This window comes from Akebia trifoliata, chromosome 1, assembly GCF_017979445.1.
Source record: "Akebia trifoliata isolate Shusen 1 chromosome 1, ASM1797944v1, whole genome shotgun sequence".
In the NCBI taxonomy this organism is placed as follows: domain Eukaryota; kingdom Viridiplantae; phylum Streptophyta; class Magnoliopsida; order Ranunculales; family Lardizabalaceae; genus Akebia; species Akebia trifoliata.
In genome coordinates, this window is record NC_141375.1 from 19,653,789 (window position 1) to 19,678,901 (window position 25,113).

At 36.2% G+C, this 25,113-nt stretch overlaps 1 protein-coding gene across 1 annotated transcript; it reads right to left on the reverse strand.

The window, feature by feature from the left end:
- Nucleotides 1-5,218: 5,218 nt before the first annotated feature.
- Nucleotides 5,219-23,143, reverse strand: LOC147410850 (protein PAT1 homolog). The gene is made up of 5 exons (XM_086440882.1): nt 22,826-23,143; nt 21,814-21,956; nt 20,832-20,888; nt 10,487-10,556; nt 5,219-7,718 (listed from the first exon to the last, which is right to left on the reverse strand). Exons 1-5 carry the CDS (start codon nt 22,905-22,907, stop codon nt 5,644-5,646), a joined length of 2,427 nt encoding a protein of 808 aa, XP_086297008.1. The 5' UTR covers nt 22,908-23,143; the 3' UTR covers nt 5,219-5,643.
- Between the last annotated feature and the right edge of the window lie 1,970 nt (nt 23,144-25,113).

Consider the following 25,113-nt stretch of genomic DNA (forward strand, 5'->3'; position numbering starts at 1 on the left):
ATCGTGATTGAGCCCAATAAAGAAAGAAAAGATTGTGAATGAATCATAATAAAGAGAAAAATCAAAGAAATGTGAAGGAAAGCCATATGTATAAATAAAATGTAAATTTATTTGTTTGAGGATAATTGATTCTAGGACAATTATTGTTGCGAGTCTGACTTTGACAAGTACCATACCGAGGCTTCGACAAGTACTACTTAGAGGTTTGATCTGGTGGTATTGTGAATTTTGATGTGGAGATGAGATCTTTCCACTGCATCTTTGGCGTCGTCTGTAGGAATAGTTAAAAGGGTTAAACCTTTTCATTTCAAAATTTAATAAAGAATTCATGGTGTGGTTATAGTTCAGACCAAAAAAAAAAAAAGGAGGACAAGAGAAACCAATTGATAATAGCAACCGAACCACATAGAGCCATAGTAGTAAGGCAACGCTTAACCATTACAACAAGGTGATGTCCAACCTAAACAACAGGGTGGCCCACTGGAGTAGTGTGGCAACCTACAAGAAGAGATTCAAAAGTAGTTGGTGGATTTGCTGCAACGAAAAATACATACGCAAAAGAGGCTAGAAGATGTAATGGAAAGATTAGATAACTTATAAGACATTAAGTGGAAGAATTCATAAGAAGGACCACTTAGCTAAGTGGTAAGGGCCATGCTAGAGCAATGTCATCAAGGTCCAAACCTTCCTTAAGAGAAAGAGGGGGGGGGGGGGGGGGGGGGAATTGTCTCCTCAGAGAGGATGAAGGCGACCAATACAAAGTGAAAATTAAACAAACCACTAGGTATAATTGGAGAAGAGATGCTAGACATGATTTTCAAAGACAAAGACTTGTTGGAAAATGAATGTGGTAGAGAATGCTAACATTCTCATGAGATCTTAGATTTTAGGATTCCATATATATATAGTAAATGCTCCTTCTTGTCATAAATAACAATTATATGGTTGTTCATTTTTGGTAATGGTAGATGCCCAGGACCTTGTTATCATTCTTTCTTTTTAATATATCATTTTTCCCAATTCAAAATAATACTAATAATATAGATAATATTGTGAATTGGGAGATTCATATGCAATACAATTACGATGAATATTAACAAGCATACCAAAGAATATCAATATTTTCGTGGTTTGGTAGTAATGCCTACGTCTATGGATAGATCTAATATTTTTTACGAAGAAATTAAAGGAGGACAATACAAGAAATAATCACTCAAGGTTTTAATCCCAAACCCAAGCCCTAAAACTCTTATACACCCCTCTCCCTTTTTCTCTCAAACCTTAGAAAAATTGACTTGGTACATAATACAACCCAATACCCAAATATATAAGGGGAAAGACTAAAGATCAACTAGGATTCAAATTAGAGGTGAAGTTCTAAACCCAATGGGATGGTGTTTGGTTACCACTATCCTAATATAACTAGAAAACCACTTCCACACGAAAATCCAATCCTAATTTAAAAAATCCCAAACTTATCCTAATTGTTAGATTAAAACCCAATCCAATGACTATGATAAAAGACACATAAATATAACAATCTCAACATTGGCTTTTATTATAACCACATCGAAGATCACATAGGATAATAACCTATCACATATACCCACTACTCTATCTTGGCCTAAATACCATAGCCACCTTGGAGATAAGCCGCACATGTCTCCCATGATGAACTTTCCATCACCTATGCCTAGGATGCAACTCCACCTCAAACCTAAATTGATCCGAATTAGTCATCTGTTTGTTAACATCACAAACAACCATTAACCCTTTAAGAACCACCAAGTACGCATTATCAATCATCCTGGTCCATCTGACTTGATCACACAGCTTATACACATGTGTAGCTACCCCGAGTCAACTGCCTAGTCAATCCAGAAAGGGACTTTGACTTGTCATTTGGAATCGTAGGAACTTCCTCACAATCATTTACAATTTGGAAATTCAAAATTTTCTCTACCCTATCAACGAAAGAGACTTTTTGTAGACGTTTATTATTTTGTATACCCCGTTTCCAACCACTTATTGAGGTCTTGGAAATACCATGTATTACTATATTTTCTATCAGATGATTCAATTCATCATACTCTTCTCCCTTCATTAGGACAATACAACCACGTGTGATTTTCATAAGTCCACTTCTAGTTGAATACCTACAACCCATGGAGTCCAATTTGCCAAGTGATATTAGATTCTTCCGCATCTTTGGTAGTATATAAACATCGCCCAAAGTACGTATCATTCTATCAAATATTTTGATTTTTATTGTACCAACTCTCATGACATCACAAATCGATCCATCACACAAGGAGATCACACTTATCTTCTTTTCTTGGAATGTATTAAAATAATCTTTCATCTAACATATGTGAACAAAACAACCTGAAGTTAATATCTACTCATCATTAAAGAAAGTGTGTGGTTAGTTTTAGAGACTGTGAGAACATCTCAACAATAATCTTCATGTTCATCTTCACTTTCCACTACAACATTTGCACTACCAAAAATATTCCTGGTTTCTATTTGTATATTTTCTACACGAACTGGACAATTCTTCTTGATGTGACAATATTCCTTGTAGTAGTAACACTGTATGTTCTCCTTTTCCTTCGATTTGGATCTACTCCTACTATTTTCAAATCTCATATCTGAAGTCATTCATCGTTGATTCCCTCCACGAACAATCAATCTTTCACCAATACCTTCAAGATTGGGCCTCCTTCTAATATCATTAGATATAAGCTATATTTTTTCCATAAAAAAGCGTTGTCACGAGATTATCATAAGAATTTGTAAGCAAGATAAGAAACATAAGGCATTTGTCTTCTTCCTTTAACTTAACATCAACTTTGTACCATTGATAAAAGATTTGATTGAACACATTCATGTGTTCCAGGAGATTCGTACCTTCTACCATCTTCAAGACATATAATTGCCTTTTTAGAAATAACTTGTTGGTCAAGCTCTTACCCATATAGAGATTTTCTAACTTTTTTCATTGGTGTCGATTCTTTCTTAATAATGTTAAACAAAACGTTATTTGCAAGACAGAGTCGAATGGTATTAACTGTTCTCACCTCGATGTCTTCCCAATCTGCATCTGTCATCTTCTTTGGTTTACTGAACTTCCTTTTCAACCCCTTAGTCAGGTCTTATTGAACCAATATATCATTCACCCTTCTTTGCCTTAGATTGAAACTACTACTCTTGTCAAATCTCTCAACCTCAAACTTCATGCTCAAACTCTTCATTACTATTGTATTAAACTTTAGTTTTGTGGCATGTTCATCCACAAAAAATAAGAGAAAGAGAAAAAAATAATCTCTAAAATACAACTGATCACTTCGTATGAACTTGATTGCTCTTAAACTAATTGTTGTGAATTTAGAGATTTCTATTTAATACGATTACAAAGAAAATTAATAAGCAAACCAAAGAACACCAAGATTTATATGATTCAACAACGACGCCTACGTCCACAGACACATCCAATCTTCTTCATTAAGAAATCAAAGGAGAACAATATAACAAATTATCACTCAAGGTTTTAATCCAAACCCAAATCTTGAAACCTTTGTACACCCCTCCCTCTTTCTCTCTCAAACCCTAGAAGAATTTACTTGGTATATAAGACAACCCAATACCCAAATATATGAGAGAGAAGACTAAAGATCAACTAGGATTCAAATTAGAGGTGGACTGGAGTTCTAAACCTAATGTTATAGTGGTTGGTTACCACTATCCTAATATACCTAGAAAGAGACTTTCACAAGAAAAATTGTTCATTATCTCAAAAAATCCACTATTAGATTGACACCCAATCCAATGATTATGATAAAACATATAATGAATATACATGCATTATTACTCAATGCAAGGTTGCTTTATGAGGTCAATACCATTATCATTATCATCATCATCTTCTTTTGTAATATGGACCACATATTGCCTACATATTAGACTTTTGAATCAAGTCTTAATTTCCTTAGCTCAATCCAAACCCATCTAATGGTTTGGCCGAACCAAATAAAGATGCACTTGTATTATATTACTAAAGAATTAAGGGGGTAAAAGAGAAAAAAAAAATTTGAGGGAAATTATTTAAATAATTATTTGGGGTTGAAGGGGTAAAAGATGAAAGATAGTAAAGTTAAAAGGATATTATTGAAAAATAGAGGGAGTACAGAGGAGAAGAGTAAAGATAATAAAGTTGAAAGGAGAGTATAAAAGCTACCAAGTAGGCCTTGCTCTCAAGACCAATCCCATCTTCAAACATAAATAGGGCCTTTCCCAGAACAGCCCAATAAATTAATGGGCCTAGTAGCTCTACCATATCTGGTCCTTGATCGCCGCACCAATGCCAAGCCCATTGATCTTGCTTTTCATCTTAGAAATGTCTTCCTTTTGCATTTTTGACTCAATCTCGTGTGATCCAAGATCACGTTAGCAATTAGAATGAAGGCCTTTAGAACATGATGGAATGCAAATGCAAATGCATTTGATCCAGGCAATATCTTAGAGCATCTCCAAGAATTTATTTGATATTGCATTTAGAATATCTCAGAAATTGTTAAAATGACTTTTATGTCAAAAAAAAAAAATTTATATTTTGGATTATTCTTTTTACCAAATTACAATCCAAAGCATACCAATGGCATTATTTATTTTTTAATGAAGCATTAGAGGCATGTGTCAAATACATCCTAAAAAAAAATAAAATTGGAAGGCAAATATAACATTGCCATATTCATGAAATCCATGAGCCATTTTTCATTGGAGTCAATACACCCATTGATCCACCTGTATGGAGCCTGATTTAAAGCAGCTAATCAATTCTCTTGAACTTCCAGTAGGTCCCAAAAACATGCTTCAATGGATTTAGCAGAACTTTTTGGCAAATTTCATTTTCTTTTTCACCTTTTTTGAGTAATACCTTTCTTCATGACTTCTGTGTGTGAAGTTCCACCTCAAAGCATTTTTGCAGTAAAAGATTTGTGTAGAGGACAGCCAAGCACTCAGACAAAAACGTGCAACAATACACAACCAAGTCTACCAAGCACACCTGGAAAATTTTGTTTCACTGTTTTATGACACCATGGGCAGTGGCACCAAGCAGAGCTCAGCCAAAGAATTTCAACCTGTTTTAAAGCTGCAATGTATAACATGAAAGGTCCACTGCTTAATTCCAAGATCTATCCAAGAGTATGATTTAATTAAAAAACGAAAAAAAAAAAAAAAATACCCTCCCCAAACTTGAAATAAAAGTCAGAAATGGCAAGGGAACTGTACATCCTTATACCAAGTACACTTAAACCTTTGTTTGACTCCTAACATAGCACCAAATTGAAATTGAGGACAGACTACAAAGAAGTTCAACATAATACACAGGCATAACTACTAGGTTATTTCACCAAAGAAATATTTCTAAAAAAAACTAGAGTTTGGAGCAGAAAAAATTGTCTGCAACCAACAGTAGGTGCTCCCGAACCACATGTTTCTTTCGCAAGCACTGCCACATTCTGTTCCCGATCAGGCCTACAGTCCAACAGCAGTCTGAGAGAATCCAAAGAAGGGCTTGCAGAGAACCCAATTAAATCAAACAACATTGGTGTTTCTAATATTTTGTTTCAAATTGGTCCTTCAACCCCGCACTGATTCAGAATTTAGATGTCCTCCACTGCCCCCACCATGGCTATTAAATCCTGTAACAGGCATAGAACGCTGAGCGAAATCCAATAATACCTTACGTTGCTGCTCATCAGTGTGAGGAAGAGTTGCACGAACAAGCTCTACGGGCATCTCCCTACTTATAGCTTTGGCTGCCTCCGACCCAATAACTGCTGTGTTTGGTGGGGCCTGCATGAGCAACGATTGCATGATACTGTCGTATTTATTCATACAGTACTTGGTGAGGAGGCCAAAGAACGCATTGAACGATGCCTGCCATAACACCCGATTAGATCTGCTATAGCTGCTTGCAGCATGAGGATCTGTTAAGAGGTCGGTTGCCCTCTCGAGAACAGATTTTAAGATTACAGAGGCCCCATCTCCAGCTGAGCTTCCAAGTGGACGGAGAGGAGGCTGTTCCGAGGAGCATACCACTGCGGCAAGACAAGCACTAAGAGCACTAAGATCCATGTTACACACACATGCAGAAACTGTCCTCGCTAGATTAGTCGTTGTCTCGGTGGCCCCTGGATCCGAGGGAAGGCCACCAAACAAGAACCTTAAGTGACGGAAAATGGCCATACACACTATCCGGGTAAGCTCACTGCCAGGGAAGAGGAGTTGAAGGTACCTTGAAAGGAGTTTTCGTCCCTTTGGAAGAGAGACTAACCGTAAGAAAATTAGGTCATCCTTGGGAGCCGGTCCAACTGTGTGGCCACCGTTGCCGAGTGGGTCAACTAGCTGAAGTGAGGCTGCAAGACCCTCAAGCAGGACCTGCCTACGACGTCTCAGCTGAGTCCCTCCATCTTGGGGTTGACTGAATTGAAGGAACCTGTCGATGTCGTCAACGTCGAGAAGAAGATAAAGGCCATCCTCGATAGTGATTCTGGCCGCGAGCATTGGCTCTTGTTCAAGGGGCTTCTCAGAAGCTTTCTGTTCAATGCTACCATCAGTGGAATCAGAGGATGGAGGATCAACTTCAAGGAGTGGGCGAGGCCTTCGTATGGAAGAGAACGGAACCCTTCCAAGAGCATCGACCTGGAGATACGCATGCGGCTCGGTATTAGAACGGGCTCGAGAGGGAAGATCCCTAAGATGAGTAGGACAAAAATGGTGCCTCAACCTCGACCCGGCAGACTTCTTTGCTAGACAAGCCTGATGATAGTAATCATCTACATACGGATCATTGCTATGCGTTGCGGCATGTTGCATTCTCAGAATGCTTTCTATCTCATCAGCAGTCATATACTTGGATCTAAATTGGGGCCATCCGTTGTCGCTCTTCTGATTACTGGTATCAGACCCATGTTGAGGAAAACGCAGGTTCGGCCTACCTCTTTGGGAAGATTTTGGTCTTTGATCTCGCATATCGGCCATGCCAAGCATTGTGTCGTACCTACTGAGTGAAGGATGAGCATTAAATAGTTGGGACTGCAGAGCTTGAAAATGGGCCAAAGATGGTTGAGTTGGATGATGCAATCTCTGCTGCTGTGGCAATAGCTGTGGAGGCATTAACCCATTTGGATGATGAGGTAATTGTTGTTGTTGTAACAAATTGTTCAAAAGAGTGGAATGGTCCCACTGATTCTGTGGCCTGCTATTAATGGAGAGGCCGGGAGAAGCAACATGAGGTATATTTCCAGGATAATGTAATCCATGAGGTAACCCGGCCAAATGAAGCTGTTGATTAGAGAACAATGAGATGTTTGGTGCAGAGAATGGTATGTGTGGTGGTCCTCCAGTGAGAGAAGCATTCAAGTGACGAGTATGGTGGTTTGGCGAACCCGGATGAGAACGACCACCGGGAGGAGGATAGGAAGTGAAAGATGAGGGTACTAGAATTGGTTCACTTGAGAATTGTTGATGCTGTTGTGGCTGTTGAGGGTATGTCGATGTTCTGTATAAAGGTTTTGATTCCGAGAGACGGGTGGAAGGATGTGGCTGTGATGACCATCTTTTGCCCTCCTGAACATTTTCAGCTTCAAATATTTGCTGATCTAACCAGTTAGTGTAATCCGCCTCCTGTGTCCATTCTGCTGCAGATGAACCTGAATAGATGGAAAACTCTTTTAAGTAGAACACTTCATTTGAAAACATGTGGGACAAAAACCCCCAAAATATGAGAGTAAAGTTGCGAAAGAGGAAAGTAGCATTCCCATCAAGTACGACAATAAGACCAGTCTATCTATGGCACAAGCGCATGTGAAGATGGGGGTTCCACATGGTCCCATCTGGCATGACTGGCTACTCCATTCTATAGAAATTTTAGATGGCTTGAAGAAAAAAATACAGTAAACAATATACAAGAGAAACATAGTAAGCCATTACAACCATCCAATCAAATCATTTTTACACCAAGGATCAATCTAGTAAAGGGCGAAAGGCACAAAAGCATCTTGGCGCCTGAGGCACAAAGTGCAAAGCGAGGCACAATAAAATTATATAAAATTTTTTTACAATTATATCATGTATAAATATTGGTTTAATAAACAAATTAAGTATTCAACACTTCAATATCCATAAATAGACAACAAACCACAATAACCACATGCACAAGTAAAAAACTATAACAATAACGACCAAATAAAATAGAGCCACGCTAAACTGATTAAAAAAGGGTATTTTAAAAACACCCCCAGTAAAATTGGTGATATTTGGCTTACCCCCGATAACCATTAGTCAACGTTACTTTTTCTTGATGATTTAACAGTGATTTTTTCTTTTCTTTTCAAAATGCTCTTTAAATACTTAAATTACTAAATCAAAATATGGAAAAGATCAAAATTTCACCGTTAAATCATCAAGAAAAAGCAATGTTGACTTACGGTCAAGGGGGGTAAGCCTAATCTTGCATTTTGCAAGGGGGGAAACCTAATACCACCAATTGTACAGGGGGTATTTCTAAAATACCCTTAAGGGCAAATGGAAAGGAAATAATGAGTTCCCAATTATAATTGGTCTACATTATGAATCTGTACTTGTTTGCTCGAAGTAACAACTCATATTCAATAGCACATAACTTGGAATGTTAGTTGCAGAATATGTGATATTAGCTAATGAGACTAAAAGAAAGTCAACTCAAAACTAGAAGTATGGAGAATTGTTGAAGTCTAAGGGGCTTTAGAATAATCAACCAAGACAAAATACGTGGAGTATAAATTTAGTACTAACACCCAGGAGGAAGAAAGTCCAATGAAAACCATTAAAAAAAAAAAAAAAAAAAAACCCAAAAGCGAGCCTTTCCATTAACTCAGGTCTATTATACACAAGGATGGAAGGATTGAAGAATATGCTGCCAAAGAATAAAGTTGAATGGTCAAAGTTGACGTGGTCTTCTTGAGTGTTATGAGATAAATGTGTACCAACCAAATTAAAAAGAAAATTTTATAAGATGGTAATAAGACCAGCTATGTCCCCATTGCTCGAAGCATTTGGTCGCATTTCTTATCATTTATACATAATGGTTAGGTGCTTTCTTCTTTCAGCAAGATCCTTGTTTCAGTCATGACTGGGTTGGAAATTTTCATTTTTGGCTTGAAAAAAGGATTCTGTGGAGCCTTCCTCCATTTGTGGTTTGTTAGGGCTTTGGAAGGAGTGGAACGATTGTATGCTACAAGAAATAATCATGTCAATCCTCAGGTTCCATTCTTTAGGGGCAAACTTTTCAAGGAATTCAAAGGGGTGTTCTATGAGGACTTTTAAGTTAGATGGGATAGGGCTTGCAATATTTCCTAGCCTTAGAGGTTGCTTTGTTTGTATTTCTATGTTGGGCTGGTCTCCTTGATTGCCCTTTTCTTCTCAATAAAATTTCTTTACTTATTAAAAAAAAAAAAGCTTTGTTTTATAGAGCTGAATGTTAGGCAGTCAAGAAGTATCATGTTAAGAAACTGAGTATAGTAGATAAAACATAAGGATGTTAAGATGGATGAGTGAAAAAACTGTGAAAGATAAAATTAGAAATAGACACATTCGTTAAAATGTAGGACTAGCTCCAATAGGCAATAAACAAAGAGAAACTCTACTGAGATGGTTTGAGTATGTTCAAGAAAGATCGATTAAAGCCTTAGTTAGAAGAAATATTCAAGTTGAAGGTCTTAAAAGAGCGACTAGGTCTCGGTGATAGACAAGCAAACTCCGATTTTGAGGTTTAGAACAATGATAGAGAAAAGGTGTTAGTTACGAACTTAAGTATCAATAATCAATATTAATATTGTCATTTTTTTACATTGAAAAGAACTAAAAACTGATGCCATTATGCTGTCATTCAAAATATCAACCATCAATGTCAATATTGACATGCTTTTAACATTGATTTCTTTTATTTTTTTTTGAAAAACTGATGCCATTATTCTGCAAAAGATAAAAATATTATGACTTCAAATTTAGTATAAAGGCAGCTCTTGTTATACGGAAACCTTGCAACTGTATCTATTCACCATTAGCCTATTCTCAATCACTATCAGCAGTTCCCACTACTGTCATTTGGCATCATTGTGTGTTACACCCAAAACAAACAAATAAGAAACAATTTGTATAATCATATTGAATGGATAGACAAGATTCATTTAACTGGCCCAAAAAATTTGGGATAAGGCTTCACCGATGATGATTGAAAGCCAAGAAGAATTTCATAAATAGTTCCAACTTGCAATATATGTTGTTTATGAGACAAAAAAAAAAAAAAAAGTGTGTTTGTTTGTGTGTGTGTGTGTGTGTGACAGACAGAGAGAGTACATAATTACAGATTGATCAGAAGAAAAAAAAAGGATAAAAGTTTTATTATGCATTAGTAAGAGAAGAAACAAGATAGCCTTACTTTCTCTAGAAAAAGATCCCCTATCGCCAATAACTCCTGCGCTTCTCGGTCCGCTGACGACCTTGTTCAGCTATAAGGCAGAATACATAGTTTTAGGTCAACAAACAACATATTTCAAATATTCATTACAAATACTTTGGGAGATCTAACTATGGGGAAAGAACCAAAGCAATATGAGTAGGAAAAGCAGTAATTATACAATGAATGCTCCAAATAAATAGTAACAGGAAAAAAAAAAAAGCACAGCAAGATTTTGATTTGTGCAGTATCAATTTGCTCAATTACCTACCTGCTACAGAATATAATAAAAATTGATGCATTAAAAAAAAGGGAGGGGGGTGAGGAACTTAGAAATTTCCTACACCACAACACAAGAAAGATAATTTGACAGGGTATCACGAGAGAAGGATGCAGTCCAATCTTGGCAGGTTATATATGACTACTAGAGTTTGCCTGGTGCCGTCTTTGGGTTTAAAGGGGTCAAAGAAGGAAAGATAGTAAAGTTAGAGGGGAATTATTGAAAAAGGGGAGGCGGAGAGGAAAGACAATAAAGTTGAAGGGGGGAGAAGAGGAAATCCAATAAAGTGGGGTTGTGTGGACCCCACTCCTTTGTCTCAATCTCTATACCCCACAAAACTATAGTTGAGTGCATAGTTACCAATCGGAAAAAGAGTCCAGTACCTCCATTCTGATACTTTGGACAGCTTATTGCGTAAACTACCCAACAAACTAAAGGTACACAACTCAGACATGATTCTCAGGTGGTGTTATGATGAATATAGAAAGAACTTGCTAAATATGGGGTAAAGTACGAGTTTAAAATGAGTTTTACAAATTTTTAGGTTTTGAGATCAAAGGGACCATTCGTTTGCAGGGTGAAGCACGTTCTAGAATGGTAGGGCAGACTCTGAAAAGGACCACCTAATGAAGTGGGAGAACGTATGCACCCCCCAAAAACAATAGTAGCTTGGGGGGTAGAAGATTATGAATCAAACATTTTCAGACAATTGGTTGTACAGATTTGGAGAGGAGCATTCTAATATTTGAGAATAATTATTGTCGAGAAGTTCAAGTGTGATGAATTGGGAGAACGATTGGGCTAGATATTCCTATTGGTGTGTGGTTTGAAGGTATTCTAAACGAAAGTGAAGTCTTTTAACAATGGGATGAAATTTAAGGTTGAGAAAGGGAATAAGGTAAGACAAGTAGTGCGATGCTTCCTTGCTTGGATCTTCATTCCTCATCTTGATCTCTCTTATCTTCTAAGAGTCTTTTTGTTTTGACCATGAATGTGGGGCTCAAGGGCAGAATTTACATGACTAAGAGATGGCATCAATTGCCAAGCTAATGGATTGGATTGCTTCCTTCAAAACTCCACCAGGACAGATGACAAATGCAAATGGTTAGAGTTGGGACAGGAAGTTTTTGAACAAAATATTTTATTGATTTCTCTCATTCTGCTGTCTATCCATTTCATTTAGGGATTGAAATTTTCCCATATAGTGGCCTTTTTGTTTCAGCAATTACCTCAATAAAATCTTAATTATTGATCATTTCATTATTCATAAAAGTATCACTGTGGATTTCTGTATTATGTGCAAGGAGAGTGGGGAAATTGTTAACCACCTTCTTTTGCATTTCCCTAGAATTACTTCAAGTTGGCTATTCCACATGTTTTGGTTGCCCCTTGCTCTGTTAAAAACTTGTTCGCAAAATGGACATCTTTTAAATTTAAAACTAAAGGCAAACTTAACTAAAATTTTCCTCCTTTTGCAACTTGCTAGTGTATTTGTAGGGAGTGGAATGCTAGAGCTCTCAAGGCAAGGGAAGATGTGAACAATTCAAATATAAAAACTAAAACAATGTTGTTTTATTGACCCAAACTACTGGAAGAGTACAAGGGTTCTCCAACGATTCTGTCGCTAGATGGGATCTTGATTCTAAGTTTTGTGCCATTTCGAAATGTTTCGGTCGAGACCATTTCAATTATTTATTCACCAACACATCGCATAGAAGATTAATGAGGTGGCAACTCTCCTTGGGTTGCTCAATTCTTTCCATCTAGTGGTCAATGAGGAAGATGAGAGAGTGGGGTGGTAGTAAGGATAAAAAGTTTTATGTTAAAGCTTTTCACAAAGCTCTTTTGCCTCATCATGCTCAAGTCTTCCCAGAATCATCCATTTGGTCGTCTCTGGTTCCTTCCAAGGTTACTTCTTTTTTGCATTGGGTTGGCCTCTTTGAATAAGATCCTTACCTGGGATAATTTAGTGAAAAAAGGGTTCTATGGTCCTAATCTTTGTCATCTTTGCAAGGTTAGTGGAAAATTGAACAATCACATTTTTATCCATTGTGTTTTCACTTTCGAAATTTGGATTTATTTTCTCTTTTTCAAATAGATTGGATTTTCCCATCGTCTATTTTGTCTCTTTTTGTTGGGTGGAATCATAATATCTTTCCAAATAGAAAGAGATTTCTTTGGACCATTATTCCCTTCTCCATTGGTTGGGGTATTTGGAAGGAGAAGAATAGGCGGATCTTCCAAGGAAAGGAGCGCTCGATAAGAGAAGTGATTTTGGAGATTTTGGGTCTTCTCTTCTTTTGAAGTTTGAAAGGGTCTTCTTCGAGGACTTTGTATTTCGATGGATTGAGCTTTGTTCTTTGTAGTGGTCTTTCTCATGTTGTTTTGTTCTTGTTTTTGTTTTCAGTTGTTGGTTTTTTCTTTGTATTTTGGGGGATTTCTCATTCTCCAACTCTTCCTCTTTAATAAAATTTATACTAATAAATATATATATTCATGTAGCATAAGAATTAGCTTGTGGGAGTGTTATACTTCTCCTTTTTTGCTAAGCAAGCGAAGTCGAATAAAAAAAAATAATAATGGAGATAACATATACAGGAGCATACCCGCTAAGAAAACAATTGGATTCCCAAATAGAGGACATCCAACATATGTACTAACTAGATCGCTTTTTGATTCCTTACTTCTGATTTAGACTAGATGCCCTATTCATCTACTTCTTCAAAGCATAACGAGATTGCTTTTTGATTCCTCCGCAATTCTTGCCCTTCAATCAATTTAGGTTCTTCATCTAGATGCTTGATATGGGTTTAGATCTACTTGGTTAGGGATGATCGAAGTGGCTTGGATCCATTTTTATGAGGATGGTTCTCAATCTCCTCCAATACGGGTCCTTGATATGGAACAACTTCTATAACCTCTTCTTCCAACAAATTTTTTGACAAGTATATATTTATGACTGAAAGGGCAGAATATAAAAAAGGCTAGCAAGGCAGTCGAGGTGACCAACCCAACAGCCCCTAACAATCTACAATAGTCTCCCACCAAAAAACAAAATTCTCAAAGAAGACGCCCTTAAAATTAGGGTATTGCTTACACCAAAAATATATAAACCCAAAAAGTTTATGAAGATCTCTTGAAAGTTTGCGATCTGCCCCTTAAAAAGCCTACCATTCCTTTCCAGCCATAATCCTCAACAAATGGCAAAAGGAAGAAGCTTCCACAAAATGTTCGATCTCCTTGAGAAACAAGACAAATCCCACCATTGAAAAAGCGAAAGAGTTGTGCTCAGGATGACCCACGAAATCCCAAAAAGACTGAAGCAGTGTCTCCATAAAGCATGGGAAAGCTCACAATGTAAAAGAATATGATCAATGGATCACCATTAGCTAGACAAAGAGCGCAATAATTGGGCGTCACAAAACCTCGAGAGATAAGAAGATCAAGAGTGGGAAGTTTATTCAAAGTGGCTAGGCAAGTGAAGAAACGAACCTTAGAAACGACTTTCGAACCCCAAATGGTATCCAAAGGGTATTGATTAGGAAGGTGATCGAAGTTCGTGAGAGTATGTGCGAGAGAGTTAACAGTGAAGTTGGTACAGGTCCACTCCACCCTATCATCTTCATTAACATTCTAGGTAGCTCTGTCAAGATTAGTCATTAAGTCAACAAGGCCTCGGATTTCCCAATCATTGAAACCTCTTGAATGTCATATCCCAAACGGGCTCGTTTCCTTCAAGGTTCAAAAATTCAGCCAAAAGCAAATTCTTCTTAGTCGAAAGATTGAAGATACAGGGGAAGAGATCACAAAGAGCCATCTCCCCACACCATCAATCCTTCTAAAATCTAATCGTCACCCTTGCCAACTCTACACCGCACCCACCTCTTGAAATCCCCTAGAACACTCATGATACCCCACCAAACGCTACACCCATAAGACAAATTCACCCCTTTGCTCTCCCACCCATACGGCTTCTCTTCGTACTTTGCCTTGATAAATTCTTCTTCCAACAATTGCTAGTTTCCTTCAAGAAGATTAATTTTGATAGAATATTCTAAAACAAGATCCATCAATCTTTCTCAAAATCAGCTCCATTTCCTACAAATGGTAGGAATTGCATATTTCTCTCCATAAAAGTATTCTTATTATAGGGATATCACTCTTGCTAAAAGTCTAACTTAGATCCACCACCAACTGATTTACGAACGGCTAGGATTACAACTCTCTTTGGACTCCATGGATGGACTGATCTTCTCCTTTGGATTTGCTAGCAATCCTACCTTACCAGTCTTTGCAACCCAATTCTTCTTATTTGGACAAACACTATTCTTTGCGCACTTCTCTGACAAGTGATCAAATGATTTGCGATTTTTTGCATGTTAGTGGACACCACTAATAAGCAATGATTTGAACATATTCATTTCAATCATCATCCTCCATTTTGATTGACTCCAGAAATTCACAGCTTGTATCTATCACGATGCATATTCTAGCAAAAGTTAGCCATGCTCTTTTGTTGGTTAAATCATCCATGTGCAGCTTCATCTCCCATTCAGGCTTCAAATAAGAATCCACTTTCGAAGAATCAGTGGACTTCTGCCAACCATCCAGATCATAATCTCCAAGTCGGAGTTTGAGAATACGTTGGCGAGAGGACACTCAAAAAATTCAGTAACATCGGAAAAAAAGAACCTAGGATTAGAACCATGTAATTTTTCGTACTAGGTGCTTTTCTCATATTATATTATTAAATCCTATGTAAAACCATTATTATCAATCACCAAACCCCATATTAATTTTATCCATGCATGCACAACAAGTAACCATGAGGTTTATATTGTTCAAAATATAAAAAAGACAGCAATCATAAGTCCAAGTTAGGATTCATCGACTTGTCGTAAACATCAAAATCAATGCCATCCTCATTTGAAGTGATCTCAAGCCTTAGAGTCAACCTAAGGAAGAGTAAGTTGTTTGGGGTGGCTATAGTGCCAGATATTTCTAGGTGGGCTGCAATGTTTGGTTGTCAGGTGGAATCTATTCCCTCCAGTTATTTGGGGCTAACTTTAAGAGCAACATATAGAAGCAAGTCAATCTAGCACCCAATGATTGAAAGATTGGGTAAAAGTCTAAGCCCTTGAAAAGCAAAATACTTGTCTAAAAGGGGAAGTTGACCCTGATCAGGCACACCTTGGAGAGTATACCAATGTATCACTTGTCTTTGTTATCTCTATCAAGGAGTATCGAGGCAAAGTTGGAAAAGATGGTTAGGGAGTTCTTGTGGAACGACAGAAATGGGAAGAGAAAATATCATTTGGTAAAGTGGAAGGTTGTCTATGCAACAAAGAAAAACAGAAGTTTGGGTATCAAAGGATTTAGATTGTCGAATTTGATTTTGCTCGATAAATGGTTGTGGTGTTTTGAAAAAGAAAAAACTTTGAAGAGAAGAGTAATAAAGGAAAATTTTGGGGAGAAAAGGTTTGGGTGGGAGAGTGGGGAGGTGAAGAATCCTTTTGGGTGTGGCGTTTGGAAATGTATTGTTAAGGTTAGTCAAAAATTTAGGAAGTGGATTGCGTTTTGAGTGGGTAATGGTGAAAGGGTTCAGTTCTGTGAAGATAAGTGGGATGGTGAGACTCCTTTCACTGTGTTTGGATAGAGTTCTCTGACGACTTCTACTCCTATGGGGAGCTAGCAAACGTTTGGATAGAGCTCCTTGATGTTTTTACTCTTGCGCGGAGAGGTTTTTACTCTGTGGTGAGAAGGTCTAAAAACCTACTCTTGCGGGGAGAAGTTGGGCTCCAGTTCTTGCGCAAAGAGGTGTATCCACATAGGGCCTTACCATTCAATTTCCCTTGCTCTACGAATCATCCTCTAAAAAAGACTTGTCTATTTCTGCCCTTGTGAATCATGAGGGATTGAGAACTCTTGGGATTTGGGTTTTAAGAGAGCCTTCAATGATTGGGAAGTTCAGGAACTAGCAAACCTATCCTCTAAGCTGGACCAGTTGCGTGTTGAACCTTCCAGAAGTGATTGTTGCGATGGACTTGCAACAAATAGAAATGTTTCTTGGTGAATTCTTTCAGGACTGCCCTAAAGCCCCATGGGGTTGGCTCCTTTCCAGTCACCAACATTTGGGGGGCAAAGGTCCCTTCAAAAATCTCTTTTGCTTTGCAAACGATTTTCAGTAAACTTCTCACCATTGATCATCTAATCAATAGAGGTCTCATAACACCAAACTTGTGTACTTTGTGTTGTGCTAGTAAGGAGTCCATTGATCATATTTTAATTCATTGTTCTTTGGTGGCAAAGATTTGGTCTCATTTTCTGCAATTATTCGAAGTTAGTTGGATCATCCCAAATTCTTTTTTCTCTTCTTTTATGAAGAGTATGGATGGTTTCACTTGTAGGAAAAAAACTTCGGGCCTTGCTCCATTTTGCAATTTGTTGGAACATTTAATCAAACTAAAGATATTGAGCATAACAAACATTTCATTCTTGGACATAATTGCATTTTGATTGAGGTATTGATCTAAGGGGAAAAAGAAATTAAAATTAAATCAAAGTAGACAAAAAAAATCCTTATTTTTCTTTGACTCACCCAATCCAAAACCTTTCAATTCTCAAATGAGAATAGAAGGAATCATACTTTCATACAATATCTTAATTGAATTATATGTAATGATCAATAAATTCAGTTTATTTCTACAACTTTACGCATCAAATCCTAGCAACAATCTAACCTATTTCATAGATATTTGGGGCAGGAATTGACGAAAAACCAATATTGATATTTGTGTTTATTAGCATTAATGTTGAATAAAAATCTAAATGGGGTGTGGCCAAGCGAAGGCATCGGGTTTTGGTCACGCGACTCGGAGGTTCGAATCCTTCAGGAGAATAGGAGAATTTTTTTCGGGCATTGTAAGGCCTCACCACAAATGATTATGTTCATTCCAGAAGTCACAACCTTGGAGTCTTCTTACCCCTTCTTTTCAACACCACACGCTTCATGGGTGTGGTGTCCTTTTCATACCATAACAACCTAAGAGACTCTTCATCTTTTGTAAGGATAACCATCACATATTTCCAAATTTTAAGACTTAAATCCACATAATTGAATTCCAAGTATTTTTTTTTTATAAGTATAAATTTATTAAAAAGAAGAGAGGATACTAAGAAGAACGAAGGCGGTCGAGCTGACTAGTCTCAAAGAAAACAAGCACTAACTATTACACATCGAATCCTATCTAAAACTGAAATCTTCAAGAAAGCAGGCTTTTAAAGTCAGACAATAATTTACACCAAAAGAACATGAGACATAAGACATTAAGAATGAGCTCCTGAGTCGTTGTTTCTGCATCTTTGAAGATCCTCCTGCTTCTCTCTATCCATAACCCCCAAATAGTAGCGAAGGGAAGAAGTCTTCAGAGGATTTTATTTCTCCCTACAAATAGGGAGAAATCCCAACTCTAGAATAGGGACAGAGTAGAATTAGGAATCACCCAAAAAGTTTTGAAAAAACTGAAGAAATGGGACCACACAAGAGAAGAAACCTTGCAATGAAGTAAAATGTGATCCACAGATTCACCATTAACGTTACAAAAGAAGCAAAAGCTTAGAGTCACAAAACCCCTTCGAATTAAAAAATCAAGAGTAGATAATTTATGGAGCACGGCTAACCAAGTAAAAAAACGCATCTTGAAAGGGATCTTCGAACCCCAAATGAATTTTGAGAGTAACTAGTCAAAAGAAAAGTTGGACGTTCGCAATCCAAAAGTAAAAGACTTAGTAGTGAATATATTGCTTCTATTCGAGTCCATTCCCTTTTGTCGTCGTCCGTGAAAGTTCATTAAGCTTGATCGAGGTAAGTCGTCAAGTCTGCCAAATCCTGAAGTTCCCAGTCATTAAAGCCCCTCTTGAAGCCCCTATCGCACACACTGGCTCGAGTCCCTCAGGATTCAAGAAAGTTGAGCACAACATTTCTTTTTTGGAGGAGAGCTCATAAAGCCTAGGGAATTGATGGCACAAGGCTGAGTTACCAATCCACCAGTCCTCCCAAAATCTCATCCTATCACCTTTACCCACCTTGAACCTAATCTACCTTCTAAAGTCCTCCCCAACCTTAAAGATCAATTTCCAAATACTACAGCCATAAGGTGTTCTAACATTCTCACTTTTCCAACCAAATCGCTTTTCCACATACTTGGACTTAATGATTTTTGTCCACAAAGTCAAAGTTTCCACACCAATCCTCCGAAGCCACTTGCCTAGTAATGTCCAGCTCGACACCCTGAAGTCCCTTATCCCTAAACCCCCATTCTTCCTAGATTCATAAATCACCTTTCAATTAACTAGATGTATCTTCTGAACCAATTTTTGTCATTCCAAAGGAATCCCTAATCATTTTCTCCAAGCTCTCATCTACACTCCTAAGAATGGTGAACAAAGAAAGGTGATAGACCGGAATGCTTGCCAAGGAGTTATTGATTAAAGTAAGCTTACCTGCCTTAGATAGGTATCTCATTTTCCTAGAATAAACCACTTGTCCATACGCTCCAGCACTGAGTCCCAAATAGATTTGCACCTATACTTCGCTCCCAATGACAATCCTAGGTATGATGTAGGAAGTGACTCCCTCTGGCACCCAAACATCACCACTCATCTGGAGACTCCCATGTCACATCAATTTTGAAAATCTTGTTTCACCTAAAATTGATCCTTGATCTCGACACCGCCTCGAAGCAACACAATACACCCCTTAAGTACCTCACTTTATAGCATGCATCCAAGAAAACTAAGGTGTCATTGGCGAACTAAAGGAACACACATTAGAGACTTCCATTCCTACAGAAATGCCTCTTAAGGTCACGACCCTTCTAAGGAAGCAGTATAGGACTTCAACACCAAGGGTTGCCCTTTCTCAGACTGCAAAAGCCTCTGAAAAAACTAGTCGAGCTACCATTCACCAAGATAGAAAATGAGGCCGTGATCACTCACTTCATAACCCCCACTCTATCCAATTCTCCTCGAAGTTCATGCACTGCATCAAGTAAATCAAAAAATTCAGTTCACATGGTCGTAGGCTTTACGCATATCAATCTTGAATATTAATCCCAGTTTCCTCAACTTTCTCCTAGAGTCTGTGCACTCGATTGTGATAAGAAACCTATCCAAGATTTGTCTCCCATTCATGAAAACGCCTTGCTCCAATCCAATCAGAGCTCCCAACACTGTTTTCAGCATGTTTGCCAACACCTTAGCCACTACCTTGTAAGTTGACCCCTCTAGACTGATTGGCCTAAAATCTGTTAGGTCCACAGCTCCCAATTTCTTTGGAATCAAAGCAATGAAGGAACTGTTAAGGTCATAATCGTGGTACTTCCTATTAATTCTCCACATTAAAATTAATATAAAATATTACTATTTTATATTCCAGTAAATAGACATATTTTATATTTAAATAATTGAAAGTTTCAATAATAAATAGCTATTTCATTTTTATTGCAAAACATTTAACTAAATATTATTGTTTCAACAACTTCCTCTACATAATACTAGGTATTACAATAAAATTATTTGTGAATCAATCAATTCAACAATTTTATTAACATATATAACTATTTTGTATTCAAATATATTTTAAAGTGCTCAAATTATGATGCATGCTAGCAGCAACAAAGAAGAAGAAAGGGAAAAAGATATAATTTAAGAAAAAAGGAATAAACATGAAATCTACAAGTGTATGCCTCAATCACGCCTCACATTGAGGTGTCCAATTTTTGGGTGTCTTTGGGTCTAAGGCGTACATCTTAATTGCTTCTAAGGTTTCATCCTTATGCCTCAAGATGTTCTTAATGAGCCTCACCCTAGGGCATGCCTCAAGGTGTAAGCCTCACCCAAGTAATGTAGTCATATTAACTATAGTCTATGACCAACAAAATATCCCTATTGGCATGAACAATAAATATTAGGCAATGCTTAAGCATGACAATAAAATTTGACATCATTTAGTGTCCACATTATCGTATCAATGATAAGGAAACTGACCTTCGAAAATGTACTTGCAAGATCATCAATATCAGATAAAGACCCTAAGCCTTCTCCCTGAAAATGCAAAACAACAGTCAAAATGCTCAAAATCATAGTTCATGCTATGAAGGAGAAAATTTGCATACATAGCATCTGTGTAAGTAGCTATCAGAAACAATAGTTCAAAACTAGATGCAAAAACTTCAATTTTGCTCATATCAAAGTAGATAAGGAGCATTTTTGTCCATGAGAAAGTTAAAAGGTGAAGGTTAAGAGTTGAGGGTATTTTTGTCCATCTAGAACTCACACTCTCTCTTTCTTTCTTCCTTCCTTTTTATAGGTAAATGTTTGATTACCACAGGAATATTGTTAATTGTTACAAAGGAAATCTAGTTCATCAATTAGCATAAAAAAGACAAAGGAATACATGTCATGTGGAAACACGTACACATGAGAAGTATTTTTTACTTCTTATATGTTACCTTGGGTAATCTCATAAGAGTATTCAAGAATGGGATCTTAAATGAGTGATTTGATTTGAAGCCATCAAATTACATCTTAAACAACCAAAATTATGTTAGTTTCAGCATGCCCTAAAAGTGATCCAAAACATTTTTAAACCAGACTAACAAAGTAATTTAATTTCACAAAATTTTACCAGAGTAAAACATGGAAATGTATGAAAGAATCGATTTAAAAACTACCAATAAAACAAATGAAAAAAGTGGTCTAAGATCAAAATGGATATGGTAAAGCTATAAAGTTGGACCACAACAGCATTTTGATTTAGAAGAACAATAAGACCAATATTTCACAATGTTTATCAGAACAGTAAATCTAAAAAAGAATCGATAACCATAACGTAGATACTAAGTACAAAGTGCACCTAAATCTTCATTAAACAGAAACCGGACATACATTTATACATAAATTAATGTAAATGGATTGATACTAGTAAACTTGTCTAAGCATAGCTTCTAACCAAAAAACAAAAAATCACCTCTTCTCTATCTGACAACAAATACTCCTCATCATCCAACCCAACAAATGGAACATTATCTTCTTCTAATCCCCCCAATTCAACTTCCTCCAGAACATCCTTGCCGAAGAATGCATATTGTGATGCATCAAAGAGGGCACTTTCTGCATGACAGTGAAAAACAAGTTTATGGCATGACAGTGAAAAACAAGACAAAGTGATCATAGAAAGTGGATGATCATTAGCAACCATGCTAGCATAGGAATCAATATCAAATTGATAAATCAAGCATAATTTCTTAGGCTCCACACTTTCGTTGCACACTACATCAAAGAAACCAATATATAACTAAATAAAAATAAATCATAATCTATCAATCTTGTAGCTTCATCGAAGGGCATCAGAAACATGCAAAATCCATTCTCAGATGCATCTTTTTTTTTTTTTTTTTTTCCATTTCTATCATCTCTAACAAACACAAAACACGTGCCTGTTCATAGAATTACATTCCAATCCAACAGCGAACATAAAACAATTTAAAATCTTCAAAAAAAAAAAAAACACACACACACACACACACACACAAAAACTTCAAATCTCTTGAATTTACGGATGACAATCCAATTGCTGATATAAAATACTTAAAAAACTTCAAACAAAATTCATAAAACTTCAAATCTCATTAATTTACAGACTATGATCCAATCTAATTGTGTACATAAAATACTTTAAAATCTTCAAACAAAACTCATAAAAACCATATATTCCACACAAGCTCCAAAAGCTACTCAATTGTATGTAACAATAACCATCTCAATTTTTCTAGCAGCCATGAAATCCCCCACAAAATCTCATCAAATTAAACTCAGGCGAAGCTCGAACAAGACATAACTCGATCAAACAGTAAAAATAAAAAAACCGAATCGAAAAAAAAAAATCAGCAAAGCAGAAACCAGATCTAGAAAACCTTCTATAGCAAAAAACATAATTCGAAAAAAAAAAAGGCAGAGATCGAGCTGGAAATCTAGCGAACCTGAGGAACTCTCTGCGATTTCTTTGAAATCTTTTGAATTAGGGGTTTCTTCAATATCACCCCTAACATCAAATCCCTCCATCTATAGATTTCCACAAGAACCCTAAATCAAGTATAAAGGAAAGAAATAAAAGAAGAAAAAACAATCTAGTAGAAGAAAATCGAAAGTTGAGAAGCTTTGAAGTAGAAAATTTTAGTGTTTCCTCCGAAGAAAAAGAGGAGATCTGCGGAATTCATGAGAGCGGAAATTCATGGAAGAAAGCTCCCTTGGGAGTGAAGTGTATTAGAGAGGCTTTTTTTTCTTCTTCTTTTTAGCCCCGAAAGTACAAAAATAAATAAATAAATAAATAACCCTACACGAGATAGATAACGATTGTTCAAGTTTTTCTGTGGCACGGAGAGTTTTTTTCTCCCTTGTTTTAGCGCAAAATATGAAATTTTAGTTTGTAAAAATATAAAAAATGTAATTAGTGAGCTACTATTGACACTCCAACTTTTACTTATTCCACCCAATTAAAATAAAAAATAATAGGATGAGTTACCTTTTCGTGCGTTGAATATGGCTAAAATTCCAATTCGGTACATTGTTCGTTTTAATTCTCAAAACATGTTTTTCTAGTGAAGTCGTAATTTTAATAGTTATAATCAATGAATTTACTGAAAAAAATACAAGTGAATTTATCCTAACTTGTAATATTATTGATAATTAATTAGTGAATTCATTGATTATAAAAGTGATGAATTCACCAATAAAAAAATATGTTTTGAGAATTAAAATGAAAAATGTACTGGAATAAGAATTTTTTCATAAATTACGTATATTTTGCATTTTGGAAAATATCTCAAAATAAAAAGTCAATGATTGAAAATAAGTAAAAGTTGGGTGCTCTCTAAGTTGGGTTGCCAATAGAGATCCTCTCTTTTTTCTTGTTTAGATTTCTATTTGTTAGGTTTAGGATTTTATGTGGTGTAATCTTAATTGTAAACAACTGTTGAAATAGTAACTTGAAGCAAACATCTGTGATATTTTGAATGGTGTATTTTGATCTGTAATTAAGGTGTGATAAATAATTTAAGAAATTTGAGTGTAATAAGTAAAAGTTGGGGTGTCAATAGTAACTTGATTAATAAAGAAATATATATATTTTACTGTTTATTAGTCATTTTCATTTTATTTATCAAAATACAAAAGTTAAGACTTGTTTGGAATTGAGAGTTGGGGAGGGTGAGAATTTGGCAACTCATGAAGTTGCTATATTTGTGTTTGTTTGGAATGTCCTACTTAGAAAGTTGTGACTCTTCAACTCTCCATGACTCTGATATTTTTTAATGAAAAAGACTTGATGATAATGATAATAACAATCGTAATCATTGTAATTGTTACTCCATTGTGTATTTTCTTCTCAAGCCACCAAACACTACAGTTGTAATTAACTCTTACTATCGACTTTCAAAGGTTGAACTTTCCAAATGGAACAAATCTTAATCTAGTCCAAGGAAAAAAAAATTTAAATGAATTTTTTTAAATAAAGTAAAGTTCTATTAACACACCCAATTTTTCTTATAACACACAGATTTACATATAAATAATCTTTCAATTTGAGAAATAGAGTGTAGAAGCAAGAAATTCAAAAACATAATGTGGTCTATACAGATAGTATATCAAATTACAATAATAAAATATAGATAAGATAAAAGAAAGACTTGAGACAACTCCACATGATAAAAAAACTGCTAGATAGGCTTTGATTTGAAGAGAGCATTCGAGAAATGAAATTGTTTTTAAATCTTTCTTGATGGCTATATTTAATAAAGAATTAGTAAGAATATGAGCAAGGGACATGGGAAATGAACAAGTGCTTTGATTGAGGAACTTATTGTGTTGCAACAAGAAGAGCCCAATAAGGGTTAAACAATCGGATAAAAAATAAACATACATAAGTTTTGTGATGCCGTCAGACGTTGGTTGAAATACAAAATAGATCAACAATATTGAGAAAGAAACAGATCAGAGACGAAAGTGGAAGAAGGAAAGAAAAAAAACCTAGTTTTTTTAGTCAAAATCCTTTTATAAGATAAATAATTGGGGCATGCAAGTAATTAACTAGTTTCGATAAGGGTAAATATAGAAAAAAAAATTGTCAAGATAAATAAAGATGCGCAAAGACATTTTATGCTTCAGGTAAATATTTAACATTAATAAAATTAGAATTTATTATAGAAGAAAACAACTATAGCGCCCCCAAATTCTAATACGAATCTCATGATTCTGTGATAGAATCCAAGGC

Coding starts and splice junctions, on each gene's coding strand:
- LOC147410850 (XM_086440882.1), bottom strand. CDS start 22,907: ATGGAGGGATTTGATGTTAGGGGTGATATTGAAGAAACCCCTAATTCA. Junction 10,557..20,831: donor TTGCAAGTACATTTTCGAAG/GTCAGTTTCCTT, acceptor TCTGCCTTATAG/CTGAACAAGGTCGTCAGCGG. Junction 7,719..10,486: donor GGGATCTTTTTCTAGAGAAA/GTAAGGCTATCT, acceptor CCATCTATTCAG/GTTCATCTGCAGCAGAATGG.